Source organism: Adiantum capillus-veneris, chromosome 5 (genome assembly GCF_014529385.1).
Source record: "Adiantum capillus-veneris isolate H3 chromosome 5, ASM1452938v2, whole genome shotgun sequence".
In the NCBI taxonomy this organism is placed as follows: domain Eukaryota; kingdom Viridiplantae; phylum Streptophyta; class Polypodiopsida; order Polypodiales; family Pteridaceae; genus Adiantum; species Adiantum capillus-veneris.
Window position 1 is genome coordinate 126,023,014 of NC_140935.1, and position 13,919 is coordinate 126,036,932.

The 13,919-nt window shown below is 44.9% G+C and overlaps 1 protein-coding gene across 13 annotated transcripts in view; it reads right to left on the reverse strand.

The window, feature by feature from the left end:
• RHL1 (root hair initiation protein root hairless 1 (RHL1)) overlaps positions 1-13,919 on the reverse strand; it is a 119,992-nt gene that overhangs the window by 52,396 nt on the left and 53,677 nt on the right. For all 13 annotated transcript variants that reach the window (XR_015188185.1, XR_015188186.1, XR_015188184.1 and 10 more), the window contains exons 9-11: positions 984-1,033; positions 837-908; positions 716-755 (exon numbers count right to left, since the gene is read on the reverse strand). Coding sequence is in view for 8 of the 13 variants with exons in the window: in XM_086512820.1 (XP_086368946.1) it covers positions 716-755; positions 837-908; positions 984-1,033 (162 nt within the window). In the remaining 5 variants the exon portion in view is untranslated. The remainder of the gene's footprint in view (positions 1-715; positions 756-836; positions 909-983; positions 1,034-13,919) is intronic.

Genomic DNA, 13,919 nt, shown 5'->3' on the forward strand with positions numbered 1-13,919 from the left:
TCTCTCTCTCTCTCTCTCTCTCTCTCTCTCTCTCTCTCTCTCTCTCTCTCTCTCTCTCTCTCTCTTTGTCTGCGTGCTGCGGCACAAATGAACGACTTGTCGCCCACTTCTCACAGAAACTATGGTCAATCCCCCTCGATAGACCCCGCCGACTCCACCATTCGCCTTTCTCCCCAAGCAAGAAAGCAAGCTTAGCCGCTAAGGTCGAGTTGTCAACTATCTCCAGGCACCCATTACCAGAAAAATAAACAAACTCTATGGTTTCCCAAGTCCAGTCATGAGCGTTCAAATTATAATGGAGCCTTGGGATTTCCAGCTTCAAGATTTTTTTTGAAGATAGATCGAATTCTTAACCTTCTGTCTGAAACAAAAAAAGACAGCTCAAATGTCTTTTTTTCAGATCATGTTTTCTAGAAAATTGCTACATTGATTCGGTTGATTTCAATGCGGCAACCACGTCAATGTATCCGGAATCAAAAAGGACAAACTGCGGTGCTCTGAGAGGTCTTTGACTATACCAAACAATGCACTAGGGAATGAATTGTCAGGCTGCAACTTCAATTGTTACTATCTTGTGCAAACAACAGAAAATGAACCAGTTGACCGGTTTGCACTTTGCAAGATATACCACAACAATGCACTATGTTTTAATTCCTTTTATTTTAGGTACACAGTTATGGATGGATGATAGTACTCCAATAGATAAAGAAACTACCTTTTGTAGTTCCAGCTCCTTGCTCACTCTTGGCTTGTTTCTACAGAATGAGCACGTTATTAGCAGCTAACTTCAACATAAATTGCTGGAAAAGAAACACAGGTATCGGAGCACTTCTCACCCTGCTGTTTGAAGGAGTACCCTTGGCTACATGAGAATCAACATCTGATCCTTCTGCATTATCATCAGAGGCCTGTCAAGTTCTAAAGCCTCAATCATTGAGATCACCACAATCCTAGAATCTAAAATTGGTGTCAAGAAAGTGCACCTTTCTGGGCCTTTTTGTACTCTTGATGCTAGCCTTCACAACACTGATCGCTGCAAGAAACAATAGCACACTTCATGGGAGACATCCTCCTAACATATGATTAAGAATGTTGGTGTCAACTTACATGTCACAAATTTTGAACCATTAGGAAATTGAAAATACATGGGTGGCCTTGCAATCATACACATTATATAGAAGAGCTTGATAGACAAGCTTCTTGTAAAATAATTTTTATGAAACTCCTCTTCAAGGTAAAATACTGTTCACACTGCAGTGAGTTTTTTTTTTTTCCCGAAAAAGAAGATCTTTCTATTAAAATCACCTCAAGGGCATAGACCCCAAGGTAGAATTACATCAGAATAATAAAGAGAACATAGATGGTATCACCAAAAGATAAAAATCATAGGGCAATCTAAGATACAAGATTGCCTCAAATCAAGGCTAATTATGGGGATTAAGTCTAGAAGACCCCCTAGGCGTCTTCAAAGACTTCTCCTCAGCAGACTTTTTAGTACGAAAGAAGGGAAATGCCGCTCATAAGCTGAATTTATGCCTTTAGAACTGCTGCTAATATCCAAATCTGTGCCCTGAGAAATAGGTGGCGGATCATGAAGAGCTGGTGAAGAGGTATCCAAGGAGAGAGACGAAGCATCTGCTCTGCGTCTATACACAAGCTTTGGAGCCTCTGTCCTCCTAGCTTGTCGTTTTCTTTTCTTCGCTTCCTTCCTTCTAGATTTCTCTGCTTCACTTCTTCTTCTTATCATACGAGCTTCCAATCCCCCATTCGCATGAAGTGTCTCTTGTTTTGAAGCTTGTTGCCTTTGATCAGGAGATATCCTGCGGCGGGTACAAGCTGCAGCAACATGGCCTTTTCTGCCACAAACAAAGCAGTGGCCAGGAAGACCAATGAAGAAAACCCTCTGTAGAATTTCGCCCCCATGGATGGTCGGGAGAGAAATAAATTGCGGAGGGTTCTTCGCCAAGGATGGGTAGAGCACCATCCTTATGGAGATTGTGCGATCCTCATCTTTAGGAATCACAGCATCTCCAACCACAAAGCCCAAACATCTCCCAATTTCATTAACATGCGCAGCAAATTCTGGAAGAAGTCCTGGAAATCTAGCTGTAACTGCAGTTCCACCTTCAAGTCCATTTAGGTCCATTCCCTGTGTCCATCTGGCAAGAAAACCTATAGCAAAATGAAAGTCCACAAGACTCTGTGCTAGGACCTCCATGGCTTGATTTGTAGACTCGAACTGCACCCTGAAGAAGCCTCTCCCGAGAGGGGAGACATTCACAATCTTAAAGTTGACGTGTAATAGAGAAGCTTGAAAGTAGTCCTTCAATAGCCTAACTTCCCACCACTTTACAGGCCAAGGAACAGGACTCCAAGCTCACAGTAGATTCGTGAATGGCGCGTAAGGTGTCAGAAGAGAGATGAATACCTATTGCAGAAGCGGAAAGGAAGGGGGGGGGGGGGGGGGGGGGGGGGGGGGGGGGGTCGGAGGGCCTCTGAAGGGTCTCCTGAAAAGGTTCCTCGAAGAGGAACGTCCGGCTCTGCGATATTCAGCTCAATCCCGACATTAAAGCTTTCCATCTCAATCCCCGACCTGTGTAGCTGTGAGAAAAAAAAGGGGGGGGGGGGGGGGGGGGGGGGGGGGGGGGGCGGGATGGCGAGTTGGAAGGGGGGGGGGGGGGGTGAGAGTGAGGGCGAAGTGGGAGTAGGGGCGAGGGTGAGAAGGAGGGTGGGGGGGCGGGGGGGGTTGAGGGCGACGATGACAAGCTGGGAGGGGGGGGCTAGGGCGAAGAGAGTGAGGGCGAGGAGAGGGGGGGGGGGAGGGGGCGAGCAGGTAGGGAGGGGGACGACACAGATTCACAGGCGAGGGCACCAGCGTGCGGCTCTAAGTTAGAGAACCCAAACTGCAGTGAGTTGTGCGAACTTCTTAACTGAAAAGCCTTGGCTATATCCACTTGTACTTTAAAAATCCTTTTAAAAACAATATTCAAATTACATGGTTGCCCAATCATGCGATTTGTCTTCTAGAAATACCGCCATAGGGATGATGAAGTGGACGTGAAATTGGCAATCCTTTAAAGACACCAAGATCCATATAAATTACTCTAGTGCTCATTTCGTGTTTAACATAGCATGAGCATAATAGAAAATCCTTGATTAAATGGATCACTCCTCCTTGGGCAAGAGCTGCATTGATCAGCACTCTCATTGATTGGGAGTTGCTCAGCATCCTCATTGCTTGGTTTCATTGGCTATCTTGGCGCTCTTGGGTTGCTTGCTGCTCCATCTCTAAGGGATGTCATAGAACCTTGAGCTGCCCAATCACTAATTGTCACAAACTGATGACGTGGCATGTCCGCCCGGACATAAGTTGTTCCAACTTATGGGGTCCCGTCCGATGGGGCCAAGTGACGCAAAGGACATTAAAAATAAAGCAAGGCCCAAGATTTGCGTGGATTGCTGATGTGGCAGCATTGTTAGGATTTTTACATTTTACGCAAGGCTGCTGATGTGGCAGGTGTACGGATTTCCGCGTTTTGTGCTGGCTGCCCTAGGCACTAGCTTTTGGAATCAAGATGCTTTTGAACTCACAGCTTTTCATGTAACTGCTTTTGAGAGCCCTAAGGGCCTTTAAATACGAACCCAGGGCCACTCTCTCGCTCAATCTTGCTGACAAGGACCCTCGGGCCTTGTAACTGTGCTCAAGCATTAATATAAAAATAGATACAGAAAGAGGCGCCAGACTTTAAGGCCAATACCTCTGGGCACAGAACTACGCCGGGCCGTGTCGACTCAAGTGAATTGTGAAAAAATTTGTAAAGTGTTTTTAAGTGATTCTCTCGTGTGTCGTGACAGATTCTTGATTGGAGTGCCCAAGTCTCTTACACTGGTATCAGAGCTCAGCTGATTTCTCTTCTATTGGGAAATCTGATCCCTTTTTTCTGCGACACACATGGATTCAGGAGATGATTCTCGCAAGAATCAGACGAGCACACCCGACAATTCTGAAACCGGTGAAAGCACGGAAAATTCAAATGGAGCAGCAGACAAGGAGTACGGGCCACCTCGGCCTACGGAGTACGAACGAATGGAGATGCAGCGCCAACAGCAAGTTGATGCTTGTTCGAAACAGATGCTCCAGTATTCAAAGGATCCCAGTACGCAAATTTTTCACCCGGCACCCGATTGATGAGATGCATTCTCGATGCCGTACGGCCATCAACTCACCATTAAAGTCGGCCCTGAAGAAACCTCCTGTCCCACAGAGGCTCACACAAGATGAACTCAACGACGTTGTTGAAAGACAGAGTCAACCAACTTCTGGGGGCCAAGAAGCATTTGAAGAGACGCAGCAAGAGAGCAAACTACCCTAGCTATTTGGGTCGTCAGTCTTCTTTTGCGAATGCAAGAAACAAAAGAAGCATGTACGTTTCGAGGGTTTGTCCAGTTTGTCCTCATCTTCTTCTTGCAGTTCTGACAGCTCTTCTTCTTCTGAATTCGAGTGATGAGGACAGAAAGGGCAAGAAGCGACGAAAGAACCAGAGACATGGAAAGAACAAGAAGAAGGTCAAGAAGAGCAGATCCCACCGCAGATCCCGACAATTTTCTGACAGTTTTGACTAGAATTCGTCCTCTTCTGAGAATTCAAACTCTGAGGACCAGATGATTTATTCAAAGAGAAAGCGTTTTTATAGAGCAAATCAATACGACTTTCTTCAAGATAAGAACAAGAAGACCAAAGAATCCAAGGAGGGTGGACAAGCAGTCAAATTTGATACCTTTTCAAGGTTTAGAGATGCACACAGAGACCTTGCTTTTATTCAACAATTTGACATAGCTTTTTCTTAAGGGCGCTACTCAAAGCACTCAAAGATTAGAAGAGCGTCTTCTTATCTTAAAGGAAATGCACGGACACGATGGTCCACTCTTCTCTTACAAAAGGAAGCACCGACAAAGTGGCTACAATTCAAGCAACTTTTTATTTCCTCTTAGCTCGCTCAGGAGTACAAACGTGATGTGATTACAGCTTGGAATCATCTTCAGATGACCAAGGGACACACTTTGGATTTATATTGCGAAAGGTTCTCGAATGCTTTTCTACCTGCCTCTTCCTTCAAAAAGATCAATTTCAAGCAGCAAATCGAGCCATTTTGCTGTGGACTTCCCAAAGGTTTTCTAGAGTATTGTTTACTATAGAAGTCAAGTCCATCCAACAACTCATCGGACATGCTAAGTAAGGGTTTGCTACGCATTCGGCTAATCTGACTTATCCAACAGATCAACAGTTGACACCAAGGACCGAACAAAATCCGACCAACTACAATAGAAGAAAAAGGAAGTTTTAGAAGAAGAAAAGATACTCGTTCCCTATTGATGGAGGAACAGAAATCCGAGTACCTCAAAGCGGGGAAGTGTTTTGACTGTGGGGAACAAGGGCATATCGCCGCACTGTGCCCCAAAAAGGCACACGAAGGACAACCAAAAGATAGGCCAGAGAGTTCCAGAGCAGTCGAAGAACGCGAAAGAAAAGGAAAGACGAAAGTAGGACTGGTACCATATTGTGTGGAGACTGATCTAGATCAAATGGATGAAAGCATTGAACTTTGCCGCGCATGGGGCAAAGTACGAGATCAAGAAGCCCTCATCTTCTTTAACGGAAGAGCCAAGGCCAACTTTATCTCACCTGAATTGGCGGCTCGACTTGGAATTATGCCTGAGCAAATGGGGCCACAAGCGGAGGCTGTTCTAGTGGCACCTGGACAAGATGTTTCCATTACACCTGTCATTGGCAAACTTTGTTTGCGTTGTCAGGGGTATTTAGGGCACAAGGACTTATATATCATGCCTTTGGCAAGGTGTGACGTCCTCCTAGGAATCCCTTGGTTCCACTAGAACAATGCTGTGGTCGATTATAGCACGAGGAAAGCAACTTTGAAGAATGAGAAGGGCAAAGAGATTGAACTTGATGTAAAGTTGAAGGGCGAGTCCGTCCCACTTGTACCGGCTTCGGCCATTTTCAAATTAATGAAATCTAGTCTTTTTGTTTACTTGATCTTCTTGAAAGAACTGAATGATGAACATATGTCTAAATTGGAAAAGGAACAACAAGAATTTCTGCACACACAGGCTGATTGTCTCTCTGAAGGCCTGCCAGGCGAGTTACCTCCTTCTTGTCCCGAGGACCACATGATTGATTTGATTCCCGAAAGGACGACACCAAACCGACCACCTTATCGAGTTAGCAGAGCCCAAATGAAGAAATAATGAACCAGGTAAAAGAACTTCTTGAAAAGGGTCTTATCCAACCTAGCACTTCACCTTTCTGTTCTCTGATGTTGCTAGTATTGAAAAGAAAGACAGATCTTGGACAATGTGCATTGACTATAGAGCTCTCAATAAAATCACCATCAAGAACAAATTCCCTATTCCAAGGATCGATGATATACTCGACAGACTCCAGGGATCGTCTTGTTTTAGCATAATTGATCTGAAGAGTGGATATCATCAGATCTGAATTGCTTCGAGAAAAGTCTACAAGACAGCTTTCCGGACAACTTTTGGTTTGTATGAATATTTGGTTATGCCTTTTGGTCTTACGAATGCTCCAACGACATTCAACCGAATGATGGATAGGATTTTCAGAGAGTATCGATCTTTAGTGGGCACTTTCTTTGACGACGTTATTGTTTTCTCCAAGAATGAAACACAACACAAACATCATCTACTACAGGTTTTTCACGCATTGCGGAAGCATAAATTGGTTATCAACGCGAAAAAGAGTGAATTCTTCTTGCCTGAGATACATTGGCACATCATCTCAACAGAAGGAGTAAAGATAACCCCGGCCAAAATTGAGACTATACGTGATTGGCCTGACTTAGGGAATGTTCATGAAGTTCGAAGCTTTTTGGGCTTGTGCTCTTATTATCGGCAATTCATTCGCAAATATGCAGAGATAGCTTCTCGCTTGCGTTTACTCACTCAAAAAGAGGTTCGTTTTACTTGGGAACCAACAGAGATCACCACTTTTCAGACCCTCAAAGAAAAATTGACTACAGGACTAGTGTCGGCCAAAATCCATTCGAAGTTTATTGTGATGCTTGTGCTCGTAGTCTAGAAGCAATTTTGATGCAAGAAGGCCATGTTATTGCTTATGAATGCAAGCACGTCCTGAGTTGTTGGCACAAATTTATGAGAAAGAGCTATTGGCAGTAGTGGGCTAACATTTTGTCACAATTCCATTTTCAGATAGTCCATGTTCAAGGACAGAAGAACTTAGTGGCAGATGCATTGTCTCAGAAGCCTTTGGTTCTGGCTATTTCCGCGATACATCAAGTCATAATAACTAATATCTAATTCTCCTAAATGATTTTCTCATGTTAAACTGATCATTTAATATGGGGAAGTGCCAGGGGAGAAAAAGCTAGAATATAGGTTAAGCTGGCAGACCGGCCACAGTAGGGATCCAAAGGAGGGAAAATAGGGATCCAAAGGGGGGGCCATCTGCAAAAGAGCAATGTGCAACAATGGGCTCCAAAGACCTTAAGGTTCAGCCTATTAAGACTTCCAAAATGCTAAGGTCCAAAATTCAAAGGTAAGTCCAAATGGTCAAGCTTAGTGGAATTGGATGCTTTGTGAGTGTACAAAAGTCTTCAAGTGGTCCTAAATTGATGGGGGCGAGCGCTTTTAGTAGGGAAAGCCTACACCAACAACTCTTTTGGCTTTGTGATGCAAATCCAACCAAGAGCCAGTGTTTTCAGTTTCAGCCCTTAGCCTCGCGAGAACCTTCAAAGGCGTTGCAGATCCTCGCCGGATTTCCCATCACGACCCAGATCAGCCTAGCGTTTTCAGATTCAGCAGACCTCAGCCAGCGTTTTGCAATTCCAGCCCAGATCAGCAGGTGTTTTTGCATTTCAGCCCTTGCATGACCGGGCGATTGCAGATCAACAGTAGCACCGCCAACAGTTGCAGATTGTAGCAGATTGTAGCAGAGCATCTAGCGTTTTCAGTTTTCAGCCTTGACGCCATCGCCGTACGACATCGTCATCGTCATCGCATATCCCTATCTTGACGATGACACCTTCATCGCCATCGTAGCAGATCCTGGACTTGACGACGACATCATCGTCATCATCGTGACAGTCGTCATCGTGACAGTCGCCACCATCGTCGTCGTCGACATAGTCATCATCAAGTACCACAGCATCAGTATTCCTTAGCATCAGCATCTCAACATTTAGTCATTGTATCAGCAGTGTGCAAGAATAAAGAAAGTACTTGCTCTGGCAACAGAGCAAGGGGGCCCTTGAGGGTTGGGACCCGACATCCTTGTGTCGTCTCATTTCTCTCTCTTGTCTCTCTTTTCTTTCAGTTCAGTTCAATCCAGTTCTTTCAAGTGAAGTAAAGTGTCCCTTGTGTCTATGTGCGGAGTACTAGATCCGAGCAAAATCCTTATTCTCTATGACATGACCTTAGTTCGCTCCACTATTGGGGTGAAACAGGGTTGCCCATTGTCTCCTACTCTATTTGGTATGTATGTTGATGAGGTGTTTGATTACATTGACAAAGAGGGCGATAGAGGTGCTCAGCTGGCACGGACGTGGATCCCATTGTTGTTATATGCAGATGATATTGTGTTGATCTCTAACTCACCAGAGGGTATGCAGCGACATTTGGATGCATTACACAGTTTTGCAGAGGATAGTGGATTGTCTGTAAACCTTGGTAAAACCAAGGTTATGGTGTTTAACACCACACGACAGTGGATCACGAGATCAACACCTACTTTCACATATGGTCAGGATATTGTGAAGTATACAGATGCATACACTTACCTTGGGGTAGTCTTCACTGGATCAAGGTTTTCTTTGGTGAGAGCAGTTGAGACTAGACTGACGAGAGATTATGCGTCCTTGGGAGGCCTCGAGAGGATGTGTTCGCAGGTTCAGTTCCAGAAACCTCGGACAAAGTTATGGCTCTTTGATACTTTAGCAACCTCAGCTATGTTGTATGCGGTGCAGGTATGGGGACCTTCAAGATGGTTGGAGAAGTATGGAGAGGCCCTTGGTGTCTATGATCTCTCGATTGATTAGAGCCAAGGCCTCCATACCTCACGCTATCATTCGAGCAGAGCTAGCTGCCCCCCCCTATGGAGATTGAGGCGCTTACCAGATCAGTCTCCTTTGTGCACAGCCTATGGGATACTACTAGAGACAGATATGCTAGACTTCCAGACAGTTAACTCTACAGGGGGACACTTCATGCTGGTATGCACAGATGAGATCATGGTTTCAGACGCACGGCTTCACCATGGACAACAAGCTGCCTCCTTTCCAGTACTCTCTTCAAGCACCCTCATTATCTCTTACACGGGTGGAGATTACTAGACTCGTTCGTCAGGACCTTATCCAGCTGGACACCAGGAGTACATGGATAGATCCCCCTCAGGAGTTGGGCACGAAGATGGCTTTCTATAGAGAGCATCTTCTCCACCTCACAGGAGATGGGTTTGTGAATCGACCTAGCTACATGGACACACATATGTCTCATGGTTTGCATTGTGCCATTGGTCAGATACGCACATCTTCATATCAGCTCGAGATTGAGACTGGTAGATTCAAAGGGATACCAGCAGACAACAAGATATGCCGCTTATGCCAGATAGAACCAAAGACAGAGTTACATTACATATGTCACTGAACAGTGTACTATCAGATACAGGGCCGTTTCCACTGCCTATTCAGAGAGGGTTTCGGTCCTTTATCTAGGGTCATGAGTTATAAGGACCAAAGATGTCTTGGACTATATCTACTTGAGTGACACAGACATAGAGACACTTTACTGGCGCAGAGCTCGGTCCACACTCACTCGACCACTACTGGCACTCTTATCGACCGAGCACTAGAGCTACGGAGATTCAGACGACCTCAACTGAGGAGAGGAGCTACACAGCATCGACAGAGACTACAGCAGAGAATTCGAGCTATACTCTCTCGACACCCAGAGTGCAGATGAGGATGGATCCTCACCATTTCTCCCCCCATTCTGTCATTGTTTCACACATTGTTGCATCCAGTTTACTAGGTACCTATTGTATCAACTGTCACATCCACACAATTCCAGCTTGTAGCAGTAGTATTTTTGTTCTAGTTCTTTTGTACCCAGACATGGTATCAAATTCACTATTTTGTAACAGATTGTTCTCATAGGTCATTTTGGCCTTTCGAAGACGTTAATATAACATTTCATTTCATTTCATTTCTCTCTAGCACTCTCTTATTTTGGTCATTACACATTCTCTCACTAAAGCACGGAAGGCTCTCCTTGCCGCTAAGTTAAAGGAACCTTGAGCACCAATGAGCACTCATCTTGAGCGATACACCATCACACTTCCGCTGCACGTTACATTTTAAGACACAGCAATGAAGACGGGAGTGCGCCCAATGCGCAATGAACTAAGGGTGGGAGTGACTAATAAGTCCAAGGCTAGAACACAAAGATTCTTTGATCAAATTTCCGGAAGAGTCGGTTAGCTCTACCTGCTCTTTGATAGGACCGGTGTGCTTTTAAAAAAGCACACAACTGGAGCTCTTATACCACCGCAATCACTTTCGGCGAGTGATCAGACGGAAAGACATACAGAGCCGCAATCTACACACTTTGACACTTCAAACACTTAATATCATAGAGAGAGAGACGACACAACGCGGCGGAGTTCCGAGCCAAGAGGAGGTGGCCCCAAAGATTGGCGCCGCTTTCGGTATTTCTTTGTTATAGATTCAAGTGGGTACAACTCCCGATGGAACCAGCTCTTCAAGCTCTGCGTCCAGATGCCCTGAAGACTAGCCAAGAAGGCACTTATAAAGAGTACAAGGGATGCCCAAAAGCAGAGCCCCAAAAGCATCATATCCAAAAGCACTTAATCCTAAGAGCACTTGCACCAAAAAGCTGGCGCTAAAACTGCCCAAATCAACAACGCAAAAAGCGGAAATCCGTACAGCAGTGCCACGTCAACAATAGCAGCGTAAAAAGCAAAAATTCCGTACGGTGGTGCCACGTCAACAATCCGCGTAATGTGCGGGGATCCATACGATTGCCACATCATCAGCTTGTCACAGGAGAGGTTAGAGGCTTGGAAACTTGAGTGTGGAAGGCAACACTTGAGAGCAAGGCTTGAGCAATTGAGCTTAAGACTTGAGCACTTGAACTTTGAGAGTGGATGAAGAAGGCAAGGGCTACCTTACACAAGGGAGAGGCATAATCTCAAAGCCTTCGTTCTTTGATGGAAAATGTTAAAGGGGCTACAAATTACCCCAAAAGGAGGCCTACAATTGCCCCAAAAGGGGGGTCAAAAATGAAAAGGGAGCCCAAATGGCCCCAAAACTGTCTCCTAACCGCTACATTCTGCCTTCGACAATCAATATGGCTGACTAAACGAGACCAAAGCGAGTCAGACTAAACGGACAGGACAAAGCGTGTCATCCATGTCCACGTCAAACGTGTACAACTCTGCATTGGCTTTATGCCTAGGCAAAAGAAAAGTCCACCATAGAAGCATAGAGAGCAGGGGAGGATGCATAAGCGGAGAGAACACTCATAATAAAATTTGCTGATTTGGAGAAAAACAAAGAATTTATCCCACATTGGTGTGCCTCGAACGGCAAAAAAAAATAGTTTTAGAGGAAGTTCACTTTGTAACAGACTTGGACACTCCAAGTCAAGAATCAATCACGACAGCACCAAATAACCACTTCAAACAATTCACAGATCACAATAGATTTGCACTGGCCCGGTGGAGTTCCGTGCCTAGAGATATTGGCCCCAAAGACTGGCGCCCCTTTCGGTATTTCTTTTTGTATTAATCAATCATCAAAGTACAAGAGAGCGGTTAGGGTTTCACTCTCAGACTCTGCGTTCAGATGCTCTGAGAAGTGAGGCCCTCACCACTAACTTTAAGATTACAAGGGATGCCCAAAAGCAGAGCCCCAAAAGCTTGAAAGCAAAAGCAGATTCTCTCTCTCTCAATGAGAGTCGGTAAAAAGCAAGTCTCTTTTTCTCTCTCTTTCTCCCAAATCATAGCAAAAAGCTGAGATTTGCATCGCTAAAAATTTTCCCAAAAAATAAAAAATTATTTTTTTTTCCACCTCCGCGATTTCTGGAAATTAGGGTTTCTGGCAGAAATTAGGCTTGCAGGAATTTTAGGGTTTTTGGCAGAAATTAGGGTTTCTGCTGTCCGTAACCACGTCATCACTTTGTGACATGCCCCCCTCTTGAAAGCATTGTAATCGACCACGATTATGCCGGCAAAACCGACAAAAGCCATAAACCGTCTTAGCAAACACTGATTGTTAGTACCTACGTACTAGGAACACGAATCTAGCACATGTACAAAATCGACAATCACATCACACGACATCACAGGACATCACATGACATTCAACATTCATTCGGATCTTAGAGCATGATTTATCGGCAATGTAGCCAGCAATCACATCTAGGTCCAATCGGGACCTCATCGATGTCCGATTGACTAACCCCTATTGCAACCATGTCTATTCAAGATCAAGTAGACCAAAATGTTGAAGTCATTTCGTCTATCAGTTCCTGCACTCAAAAGAAGTGAAGAAACAAATCAGTATCATTATCAAGAATTCCATTTCATAAAGTCATCCAGCAGAATACTGTCAAGCTATCAATATCCTTGAAGCTCAAAGAGACATCAGTGACTTTAGTATCAAAATCGAGGCATCTGTTGACAAGGGAGCGGAGTGACTCCCCTTTTGTGCATCCCACTGCACCAGATCTCCGGCCAAGCTGAATTCTGGGTTCCGTTTGGAGTAGACTATGCTAAACCAAAACATCGAGGTAAAGTTTCACAATCCGAGGAGTATCTACTAGGTCCTCCTCCTCCATCCAATTCACATCAATGCAGGAAAGTTCTTGAACTTAACCAAGAACCGCCTTCGGACTTTACCTTTCTTCGTATCGTTATGTGCCAAAATCTATTCAGGAACAAGGATCTCCTCGTTTTCTTCCACTTCCGGTTGCTCATCGGGCTCCCCATCATCAGGCACATCACCCTTAACAGGTTTCAAGAGAATCACATGCAATGCATTGTGAATCCTCCAAGTATCTGGCAGTTTCAATCGGAAGGAGACATCATTTATCTTGTCAGTGATCTGGAAAGGTCCGTAGTATCGCATACTAAGCTTTGGAAAAAGCCTCTCCTTTCCCTTTTTCTTTCGTAGACGTGCCTTCTCAAAATGTAAGAGCACCCAATCATCCTCCTTCAATTTCAAGTCACGACGATGGCGATCCCCTGCCTTTTTCTGTCGTTCTTGAGACTCCTGCAAAGTCTCGCGAACCTTGGCAAAAGCCATATCCAAATCTCGCGAATATTCATCCGCTTCAAATATCTAATCTTTCGTACTCAGGAAGGATGGAACCTTCGCAGCACTTTCAGCTCTCTACCCCCTTCATGGTGGTAGCAATCCGTGGTGACTCGTAAAAGGTGGACAGTGGCATTCAGTCATAACCTTTTCCCTCAACGGTTGTGTAACGCACAACATATTCTTTTTCATCAAGTAGCCTTCCCGAAGGGAGTATCCAGCTAATGTCTCCCCATCCCATATCCGTGTGAAAATATCTGCAAAATCTGTATCTGTGGCATACTGATCGACCATATCCTCGAAGCTCCTATGGTGTATCGCGGAAAAAGCCAGAACCAACGCCTTCCAAGACAAAGCATCTGCCACCACATTCTTCTGTCCCTGCACATGGACAATCTGGAAGTGAAACTGTGACAAGATGTTCGCCCACCGCATTTGCTTTTCCGAAATCTGCTTCTGTGACAAGAAGTAGCGCAAACTCTGATGGTCTGTAAAGACAGTAAAATCCGCTCCGAGTAGGTAGTGCCGCCA